General features: G+C 32.5%; 1 protein-coding gene across 1 annotated transcript; it reads right to left on the reverse strand.

Moving 5' to 3' along the window:
• Positions 1-988: 988 nt before the first annotated feature.
• On the reverse strand, positions 989-11699 carry LOC114753607 (uncharacterized). The gene is made up of 8 exons (XM_028942298.1): positions 9300-11699; positions 7699-8409; positions 5930-6487; positions 4691-4817; positions 4263-4432; positions 2591-3145; positions 1620-2232; positions 989-1032 (listed from the first exon to the last, which is right to left on the reverse strand). The coding sequence occupies exons 1-8, from the start codon at positions 11697-11699 to the stop codon at positions 989-991; spliced, it is 5178 nt and encodes a 1725-aa protein (XP_028798131.1).
• Between the last annotated feature and the right edge of the window lie 10 nt (positions 11700-11709).

The following is an 11709-nucleotide window of genomic DNA, read 5'->3' on the forward strand; positions in this document are numbered from 1 at the left end:
AGTTGCCTCCCTAACAAGCTTAAGCCTCCATGAAAATTATCTTCCCTCCAAAGTCATTAGATGCCTAGCCATGAGGGGTGAAGAAGAGAAGATAATGCTTCGTGGAGATGAAGTGGATTAAGAAAGAAGAGGACGTGGATTATGTTGGTGAAAGAGGATGGTTATTTAATTGGTGGGTTTGCTTGACGTGAATGAGGGGGAGGAGAGTTGGCATTGAAAAATTGATGTCCGTGCGTGAGTCAATGGACAATGGAAAAGAGGTATCCTTAGGCGTGAATATGGGATCAATGATTAAGGGGTATTAGGCGTTGAATTGTCCTTTGATATTAGCCATCGGATTGTGCTTAGATTCCAAGAAACAATCTTGCACCATTGGATTTCCTATATGCCCCTTTCTTGACTTACAAGAATTTGAGTGCATCCATTAATGTAGATTATGTCCAAATATAATCAGAAATTAAATATTAAATCTGCACAAAAATTAGGCAAGAAAGTGTAAAACTTTCTAAAAATAATCTTTCTAGAAATATATGAGACTTGTTTTCAAAGAAATAGGAAAAATTAATTCCAAGTCAAAAATAGGAAAGCACAAAATATTCATATTTTCAATCCAAAATCGCAATTTTTATGCAAAATCCCACAATCAACCAATCAATCCAATTATGCATAAAAAATCTAATTAAGCTCAAAATTATCATTTAAATCCTGAATTAATGTGGGATAAAATATATAAAAATTGGGCTTTATCAGCCTTCAATGTAATTACATAACTCCAACACATCTCAAGTCAAACACAATTTCAAAGTAAAGATATATCTAATTTCTTATTTGTTTAATTTTAACACACTGACGCAGATTTAACACATTCTCACACAGCATTTAGTAAAACACAATTGCTGATAAAGAAACCATTAGAAGACCAAAGCTCCTCATCACCTTTTTAGTTTTAATTTTCCGATTCAGTCTCTGACTCAGTCTTCGATTCAGTCTATGATTCAGTCTTCAATTCAGTCTTCGATTCAGTTTCCAATTCTGAAAAAGAAAACAGTTCATTAGAAGCTTAAATGTTACGTCAAAATGGCACGTAGACAAAAATAAAACTAACAGCCTAATTTATCTTACACATTTTTTAAATTTGTCGTTAGATATCTATCTTTTTATAAAGATGCTAACAATGTGATAAAAATGTGTAAATGGTGAACATTGATTAGGTTGGGTTACGTACTTATTGAACTCTAATATTACTGCAACATGTCATTCATTTAATACAATACCTTTATAAAATGACAATTATATATATAGAAACCAACATCTTAAGGAGAATAAAGATTCAAATTCAGATTTCTCATAAAGTAGCAAAAAAAAAAAAATTTGGGGGGGGGGGTAGAGGGGTTAAACAAGTGATTTTAAATAGAATCAATGACATACAAAATTATATGTTTGATATGTAAGACGACCAGATGGGAATGAGGTGCTGCATGTGACGGAGTGATATGAATAGTAAGTGCACAAAACTATTTCATTCATTACAAAAAATAAAATAGAAAAAGCATCAAAAGAGAGAGTTTGAAAGGAAGAGTGTATCCGTGTGGAAATAAAAAGTGTAGGTAGGCAAGTACCTGATGAGGCATTGTATTCCACTGGTAGAATTATATTTGGACAATGTTGTATATGCATAGTACCAAATAGGAAGTTGAACTCATAACCTTCATATATCTCTCTCAACTTTGGCAAATTAATGAGACTCAATTTCTTCAATTTGGGGAACAGGTTTTTATGATCACCAACTTCACCTTCACATCTCTTAACAACCCTTTCAAATTCAGAGCAATCCTTTATGTGTATTCTCTCTAGTGAAGGACAATGAGAAGCCAGACAATATGATGAGAACAACCATTTCACTTTGTTGCATGCGGTTATCTCAATTTTCTCAAGTTTAGGGAAGCAAACATTAGAAGAAGAAAGGTGCCTGAGTGATTCATCGCAGAATATTCCCTCCCATTCCTCACAATAAGAAACTTTAAGTGACCGTAACTCTGGAAGGCTTGTAACAATAGCAACAGTGAAAACATTTCTCAACTTTGGGCAACTCGTTAATGTAACATCTTCAAGTTTATGGAGGCTCACACTTTGTATGGGACCCTTCCAAATACATTCCAACACTTTTATATCTTCTAAATATATAAAGCATAATTCTGAATTCACTCCCCTTGCTCTCTCATTCTCGTTTTTCTGTAAAGTAATTATATTAAATAGTTATATGACAATCTGAAAGATGGGCAATATCTATGAACCACACATCAAATACAACTATAAATTAACAATACGAATTAAATCCCTTTTTTCACATAATTTTAATATTGTAATAACATAAAAATTATTTAGCAATGTGAAAGAAATTACTTCGGCAAAAATTTTAAGAGCAAACGAACAAAAGGAGTTAACGTTTTATCAGAGAAAAATTCATCAATAAAAATAACAAATAGAGATTAAAAATAATAGCATTTTATCATTCATGTTTATTATTTATTATAGAGAAGCAACAAGTTGAGCTAAAAATAATATTTGATTGTTCACAGAAAATACTTACGTGTTGCGGACACTCCAAAAATCCTCCTCCAAATATGTCTCTCAATTTCGGCAACTCTCTCAGATCTAATTTCTTCAGTTTGAGAAGAGGTAGCCGCCAATCCCCATCATGTGCTGCTTCTTCATCAACAACCCTTTCCAGTTCAGAGCAATCACCTATGCCCAACCCCTCTAGTGAAGGACAATGATGAGAAGCCATAGAATATGAGAACACCCTTTTCATTTTATGGGACATCCATATTTCAATTGTCTCAAGTTTGGGGAAGCAAACATTAGAAGAAGAAGAAAGATTTTCTAGTGATTCTTCACAAAATATTCCTTCCAATTCCTCACAAGACCCTACTTCTAATCTCTCCAACTCTGGAAGGTTTGTGACAATTGCAAGAGTGAAAATATTCCTCAACTTTGGACAATTCCACAGGTCAACACTTCCAAGTCTATGGAGGCTCACGCTCTGTGTGGGGCCCTTCCAAATGTATTCCAACTCTTTTAGATCACGTAAAAATATATAACACAACTCTGAATTTGTAGCCCTTGCTCTCTTATTCTCATTTTTCTGTAAAGTAATTATATCCAATGATTACATGACAATCCAAAAGATGGACAATATACATGAACCATATCAAATCAAACTGTAAATTAACATTAGTATTTTTAATATTATAATAACGTAATCTCAATAAGATAAATTTTACTAATTTAGGCTTTCATATATTATCCACACTGATTTGTTACAAATAAAACAGTATTGAATAATTACTTTCCATTTCCACAACAATGAGCTGGAGCGAAAACATTAATTAAAACAAAAATTGAAATAATTATTGCCCAAAATTTGATAGTAAAAATACGATTTTTTTCAAATCAATTAAAATTTTTAACAAGAAAAAGGGGGGAGAATTAACAAAAGGAAAAAAATCTCTTTAAAATATCTAAACGACAAATTTGACAAAGCAAACATGTCAATTTTTACGACACTCTTAACAATATAAACCCAATCAATTTCGCACATTTGACAAAGTGGTGCATTTAGCAAAGTTAAAGAAATTATTTGACAATTTTTTTTTAAAAAAAGAACAAAAGAAGTTAACGTTTTATCAAAATTTATCAAGAAAAAATAACCAATTAAACCCCATTTTTCACATAATTTTAATATTGTAATAACATAAGTTTTATTAATTTAGACCTCAATATATTATCCACACATCATTGTCTCAAATAAAACAGTCTTGGATAATTATGTTCCATTTCTACAATAATGAGCTGGCACCAAAACATTAACCAAAAACTGAAATAATTAGTTCCTGTTATTATATTCAAGATATATTCTTAAAACTAATATATATATATCTATATTCTTTGATAGTAAACACGATTTTTTCAAATAAATTTAAAAATAAACATGCCAATTTTTAAAAGGAAAAGAGGTAGAGTCAACAAAGGAAATTATTTGGCAATGTGAAAGAAATTATTTTGACAAAAATTTTAAAAGCAAAAGAACAAAAGGAGGTAACGTACGTTTTATCAGGGGAAAAAAAAAGTTCACCAACAAAAAAAATAACAAATACAGATTGAAAATAATAGCATTTTATCATTCATGTTTATTATTTATTATGAGAAAAGCAACAATTTGAGCTAAAAATAATATTTGATTGTTTACGGACAATACTTACGTGTTGCTGACACTCCAATAATCCTCCTCCAAATATCTCTCTCAATTTTGGCAACTCCGTTAGAGATAATTGCTTCAGTTTGAGAAGAGGTAGCGGCCAATCCCCATCATGTGTTGCTTCTTCATCAACAACCTTCTCCAGTTTAGAGCAATTATCTATTTCCAAGTTCTCTAGTGAAGGACAATGATGAGAAGCCATAGAATATGAGAACACCCTTTTCATTTTATGGGATTCCGATATCCTAATTTCCTCAAGTTTGGGGAAGCAAACATTAGAAGAAGAAGAAAGATTTTCAAGTGATTCTTCACAAAATATTCCCTCCCATTCCTCACAAAAAAATACTTCTAATGTCTTCAAGTCTGGAAGGCTTGTGACAATTGCAACAGTGAAAATATTCCTCAATTTTGGGCATTCCCACAATTCAATACCTTCAAGTCTATAGAGGCTCACACTTTGTGTGGAGCCCTTCCAAATGTATTCCAACTCTTCTAGATCACGTAAAACTATAGAACACAACTCTGAATTCGTGGCCCTTGCTCTCTTATTCTCATTTTTCTGTAAAGTAATTATATCCAATGATTACATGACAATCCGAAAGATTGACAATATAAATGAGCCATATCAAATCAAACTGTAAATTAACACTAATATTTTTAATATTGTAATAATGTAATCTCAATAAGATAAATTTTACTAATTTAGGCCTTCATATATTATCCACACTGATTTGTTACAAATAAAACAGTATTGAATAATTACTTTCCATTTCCACAACAATGAGCTGGAGCGAAAACATTAATTAAAACAAAAATTGAAATAAGTATTGCCCAAAATTTGATAGTAAGAACACGATTTTTTCAAATCAATTAAATTTTTTAACAAGAAAAAGAGGGAGAATTAACAAAAGGAAAAAAAAATCTCTTTAAAATGTCTAAACGACAAATTTGACAAAGCAAACATGTCAATTTTTACGACACTCTTCACAATATAAACCCAATCAATTTCGCACATTTGACAAAGTGGTGCATTTAGCAAAGTTAAAGAAATTATTTGACAATTTTTTGTTAAAAAAAAAGAACAAAACAAGTTAAGGTTTTATCAAAATTCATCAAGGAAAAATAACAAATTAAACCCCATTTTCACATAATTTTAATATTGTAATAACATAAGTTTTATTAATTTAGACCTTCATATATTATCCACACTGATTTGTTCCAAATAAAACAGTCTTGGATAAATACTTTCCATTTCCACAATAATGAGCTGGCGCCAAAGCATTAACCAAAAATTAAAATAATTAGTTCCTCTTCCTCTTATTATATTCAAGATATATTCTTAAAACTAATATATATATATATCTATATTCTTTGGTTTTTCCAAATAAATTTAAAAATAAATATGCCAATGTTTAACAGGAAAAGAGGTAGACTAAACAAAGGAAATTATTTGGCAATATGAAAGAAATTATTTTGACAAAAATTTTAAAAGCAAAAGAACAAAAGGGGTTAACGTACGTTTTATCAGAGAAAAAAAGTTTCACCAACAAAAAAAATAACAAATACAGATTAACAATAATAGCATTTTATCATTCATGTCTATTATTTATTATGAGAAAAGCAACAAGTTCAGCTAAAAATAATATTTGATTGTTTGTGGAAAATACTTACGTGTTGTTGCGGACACTCCAATAATCCTCTTCCAAATATGTCTCTCAATTTTGGCAACTCTCTTAGATGTAATTCCTTCAGTTTGAGAAGAGGTAGCCGCCAATCCCCATCATGTGCTTCTTTTTCATCAACAACCCCCTCCAGTTCAGAGCAATACTCTATTTCCAAGTTCTCTAGTGAAGGACAATGATGAGAAGCCATAGAATATGAGAACACCCTTTTCATTTTATTGCATCTCCATATCAGAATATTCTCAAGTTTGGGGAAGCAAACATTAGAAGAAGAAGAAAGATTTTCAAGTGATTCTTCACAAAATATTCCCTCCAATTCCTCACAGGAATCTACAAGTAATGTCTTCAATTCTGGAAGGCTTGTGACAATTGTAAGAGTGAAAATATTCCTCAACTTTGAACAATTCCACATGTGAACACTGTCAAGTCTGTGGAGGCTCACGCTCTGTGTGGGACCCTTCCAAATGTATTCCAACTCTTCCAGATCATCTAAAGATATAGAACACAACTCTGAATACGCGGCCCTTGCTTTCTTGTTTTCATTTTTCTGTAAAGTAATTATATCCAATGATTACATGACAATCCGAAAGATGGACAATATACATGAACCACAACAAATCAAACTATAAATTAACATTATGAATGAAACCCTTTTTTTTTTGTTTGTATATTTTTACTATTGTAATAACGTAATCTCAATAAGACAAATTTTACTAATTTAGGGCTTCATATATTATCTACACTGATTTGTTACAAATAAAACAGTATTCCTCCGGTCCTAAATATAAGACCTATACTAGTATGTATAATTACTTTCCATTTCCACAACAATGGGCTGGAGCGAAAAGATTAATTAAAACAAAAGTTGAAATAATTATTGCTTCTTATTAAACAAAAATTTGACAATAAAAACATGATTTTTTTTCAAATAAATAAAAAATTTTAACAAGAAAAAGAGGGAGAATCAATAAAAGGAAGAAAGTCTCTTTAAAATATCTTCTTTTTTTTTTTTAGCTGAGTCTCTTTAAAATATCTAATCGACAAATTTTACAAAACAAACATGCCAATTTTTACGACACTCTTCACAATATAAACCCAATCAATTTCGCCCGTTTGACAAAATGATGCATTTAGCAAAGTAAAAGATATTATTTGACAATTAAAAAAAAAGAACAAAAGAAGTTAATGTTTTATCAAAATTCATCAAGAAAAAATAAAAAATTAAACCCCATTTTTCACATAATTTTAATATTGTAATAACATAAGTTTTATTAATTTAGACCTTCATATATTATCCACACTGATTTGTTCCAAATAAAACAGTCTGGGATAATTACTTTTCATTTCCACAATAATGAGCTGGCGCCAAAACATTAACCAAAAATTGAAATAATTAGTTCCTGTTATTATATTCAACATATATTCTTAAAACTAATATATATATATATTCTTTGGTAGTAAGCACGATTTTTCCAAATAAATTTAAAAATAAACATGCCAATTTTTAACAGGAAAAGAGGTAGGCTCAACAAAAGAAATTTTTTAGCAATGTGAAAGAAATTTTGACAAAAATTTTAACAGCAAAAGAACAAAAGGAGTTACGTACGTTTTATCGGGAAAAAAAAAGTTCACCAACAAAAGAAATAAGAAATACAGATTAAAATTAATAGCGTGTTATCATTCATGTTATTATTTATTATGAGAAAAGCAACAAGTTGAGCTAAAAATAATATTTGATTGTTCGCGGAAAATACTTACATGTTGCGGACACTCCAATAATGCTCCTCCAAATATCTCTCTCAATTTCGGCACCCTTTGTAGATCTAATTCCTTTAGTTTGAGAAGAGGTAGCGACCAATTCCCATCATGTGCCGTTTCTTCATCAAGAACCCTCTCCAGTTTAGAGCAATCATTTATGTTCAGCTTCTCTAGTGAAGGACAATGATGAGAAGCCATAGAATATGAGAACACCCTTTTCATTTTATGACATCTCCATATGTCAATATGCTCAAGTTTGGGGAAGCAAACATTAGAAGAAGAAGAAAGACTTTCAAGTGATTCTTCACAAAATATTCCCTTCCATTCCTCACCAGACTGTACTCGTAATGTCTTCAATTCTGGAAAGCTTGTGACAATTGCAAGAGTGAAAACATTCCTCAACTTTGAGCAGTCCCACAATGCAACATCTTTAAGTCTATAAAGGCTCACACTTCGTGTGGGACCCTTCCAAATATATTCCAACTCTCCTAGATCTGATAAATGTAATGAACGCAACTCTGAATTCAATGTCAAAGGTTCGTCGCTTGCTTCAATGGATTCTATTCCTCTGACTTGGTGAACCTCAAACAGAGTACCTTTCATTCCGCTTCTTTCAATATCTACATATTTCAAACTTAGGAAAGGGGTCCAGAGTTTCTGATTTCGTGAATGGTGGGAGCTTTCCGCAGTAGTGACCACAATCTGATTCCCCTGTACATACATATATATGCATTCAAATTATAATTAAGAAATGCACACATTAATTACAACTTGTCTCTTACTCTCATCGTGTTAGTCAGAATTATTTTCTTAACAAAAATAGGAAATAAAAAAATAAAGCGTTGTTCAAAATATGAAATTAATTATTTGGAAAATATATACAGTTGCATTTGGCAAATTAAAAGTAATCATTTGATAAAAGATTTTTAATATGAAAGATACAAATCGATAAAAACAAATAGCATTTCTTGTCTTGAAATAAAAAGTAAAACTCAAATAGTAGCTCAATCACACACACTTACAAGCATATAAAAACACTACGTATGACGTTTGCTACAGAGCTTTCAAATTTCAGAAATAAAAAATAAAGTTATATATTTGCAAAAACTTGAATTAAAGAAAATGACTATTGCCTCTCATTCAGAATGTGTTGGAGTACTTTTTTAATCTTACGTATATTATTTGCTTATAAACATGACTTTTTAAAATAAAGTTTAAAAGTAAACAGGCCAATTTTTAATTAAAAAAAAAAACTAGGTAGAATGCACCAAAAGCAAAAACGAAATGTCCGAAAAATATGTGCAACTAGCAATTGCACGAATTTAGACTAGCCTCTAAAAACTAGTTTCCGCAATATATAGATGATGTTAGAAATTGTAATACACAACTATTTATTTGACCAGAAAGTTAAAACCACCAAATAGAGTGATAAAGTAGGCACATTAATTTCTCATGATAATTTAAGAAAAGGATATAAAATTCAGCACCATAAGAAAAGAAACAAATTCAGCTTGCAACCTTTTTCCAGCAAACGCATCAACATGGATTATTATTTCAAATGTGCAATGATTCAAGACGAATTTTGCGGATATAACACTTACGTATGGATAGTCTTGAAGGGCCTCCCTTTGTTGCAGCAGACAATCACCATGCGCATCTTCTTCATCAGTGAGCCTCTCAAGTTTAGGACAATCCTTTATTAGCAATTCCTCTAGCGAAGGACACTGAGAAGCTAGAGAATAAGAGAATAGCCATTTCAATTTGCTGCAATCCTCAATCTCAAGTTTCCTCAGCTTCGGTAGGCTTGTAACAGTGGCATGGGTGAAGATGTAGGTTCCCAATTCTGGACACCTCTCTAGAAACAACTCTTGTAACATCAGGAGAGAACATGTGATCGATGAATCTTGGAACACTCCTTCAAGACTATTCATGTTTATCAATCTTAAACTAATCAGGTGGGAGAACACTTGTCCTGTTTGAAGAATGTTGGTACTAAGGTTATCAGCTATGAATCTCTTCTCCACGCAGCATGAAATTGCTAAGTGCTTTATTTCACAATTTATATCATTAAGATCCCACCTACAATTGTCTAGCCAAAGGCAGTTTGGTCTAAGAATGAGATCTTTCATTGATGAATCCGAAACAGAGACTTTGAAGCCTTGTATGCACCAAGCTCTCAGTTCTTCAATACAGTGAGTATCACAATATTCTAGAAAAAGAGGATGTAGATATCTAGAAATACTCAATGATGCGACATTATAGATAACGTACCTCTTCAACCTCTTCAACCTTGAAAGAGAGAAATTTTCTGGGATGGCAGATTTCTTTTCCCAAAAGTATAATTCTTCAAGTTGCTCACATCTTCCAATAACTTCAAAAGGACTTTTCTCAATTTCACACCCAAACACATCCAACAGCTTCAATTTTTTCATACCTACAATTCCAATAGGTAATTCATCAAATTGAGAACCACGCAAGTCAAGAATCTCTAATCCTTTGAGTTGACCTAGAAAAGAGATGTCACCCAATGCAATTCCTCTTAAGCATAAGGTATGAAGATTAATTAATGATGACACAATTGATTGCGGCATTGACCAATGAATTTGTGTATGCCAACCAAGTCCTTCCCATTGAAAGCTAGATGTTGCAAGGACCAAGATTTTGAGTGCTTCAATCCCTCCAAGATCTTCAATGAACCCTTTGGGATGAAGTAGCAGAACCTCAAGTGTTGGACAATGCAATTGATTAGACTGCCAACAATTACCTTCCAGATTCCATAATGATATTACCTTTGTCTCTTTCAAACTTCCATTTTCAGCCAACATTTTTGAAACCGCATCGCTATCCACCAAAATTGCTTGATGTTGCTCCCTTGCAATCCATAAAGCTACATCCCGAACTAAATCATGCATTTTTAGACATGCTTGCTCATTTGTATGCATTAATAAACAAGAATCTAATAGACTGTTGATGCTTACTAAAATCTCCCTCCTTGCATCCTCCACTGCATAAACAATATTCCCCTCAAATTTCAAAGTCCCTTTGGCAAATCGAATAAGATCCTCTCTATGAATTTGATGATCTTCAGGAAACATAGAGCACAATAGGAAGAGTTGCTTTGCTAGACTTGTTGGCAAATAATCATAACTCAATTTGAGACATGCATAAGGGCCCTTTGAACTCTCATCAATATCCAATGGTAGGGCTTGTTGTAGCCTCCATAGTGCTCGCTTCCAGTCCAGAATTCCTCTTCCTCTTAATGCCCTTCCCACTGTCACAATTGCAATAGGTAGTCCCTTGCACTCATCAACAATTTTCTTTCCCACACCAACAAACTCATTCAATGAGTCATGGGTTCTGTTTGCATGCATCTTTAACAAATCCCATGCTTCCTCCTCAATCAAGAGAGGCAATTCAAAATTTTCCTCACAACCCATATAGCGACAAACATCTAGACGACGAGTAGTTAACAAAACGCGACAATTTTCATTAATCGGAATACCAATTTCTTGGAGATTTAGATCGCTCCAAACATCGTCCAAGATTATAAGTATTTTCATCCTTTTGAATTCAGTTAATAGCCTCGCTGCTATGATTGCTTCAATATTTTCCTCAAATTTCAAACCCGTTTTTCCTTTTATTTGTTCTTGGATGTTCCTAACATTAAGAGGCCGAGAGACAACTACCGGGACCACTTTGTCAAAAAGCTTCAGCCGTTCAACTTTCTTACCCACTTCGATTGCCAAGGTGGTTTTACCTGAGCCCCCAATACCATACAGGCCCACCATCCTATTCTTGCCATCTTTAATAGCCTCGAAAAGGCTATTAAAAATTGACTCCCTTGATTTGAAGTCCATGACATCCTTGGAAGAAAATTGATCACTGAGATTAGGAGGTGGTTTCGGCAGGGAAAATGGCTCAGAGGGGGGATTGTCTTTGAGATCCTTCATCTGCTTCGCCTTATCATCCATTTCTTTTGCTAAGGAATACTTGAGCGACATGTTAAAACAT

The sequence above is a fragment of the Neltuma alba genome, unplaced genomic scaffold, assembly GCF_004799145.2.
Source record: "Neltuma alba isolate B1F8T4 unplaced genomic scaffold, ASM479914v2 tig00008021_pilon, whole genome shotgun sequence".
NCBI lineage: Eukaryota > Viridiplantae > Streptophyta > Magnoliopsida > Fabales > Fabaceae > Neltuma > Neltuma alba.

What these genes read in the sequence shown, in the direction of transcription:
- LOC114753607 (XM_028942298.1), bottom strand. Translation starts at nt 11,699, where the DNA reads ATGTCGCTCAAGTATTCCTTAGCAAAAGAAATGGATGATAAGGCGAAG. An exon ending in TATTGGAGTGTCCGCAACAT is followed by an intron (nt 6,488 to 7,698) that starts GTAAGTATTTTC and finishes ATTACTTTACAG; the next exon opens with AAAAATGAAAACAAGAAAGC. An exon ending in TGGAGTGTCCGCAACAACAC is followed by an intron (nt 4,818 to 5,929) that starts GTAAGTATTTTC and finishes ATTACTTTACAG; the next exon opens with AAAAATGAGAATAAGAGAGC.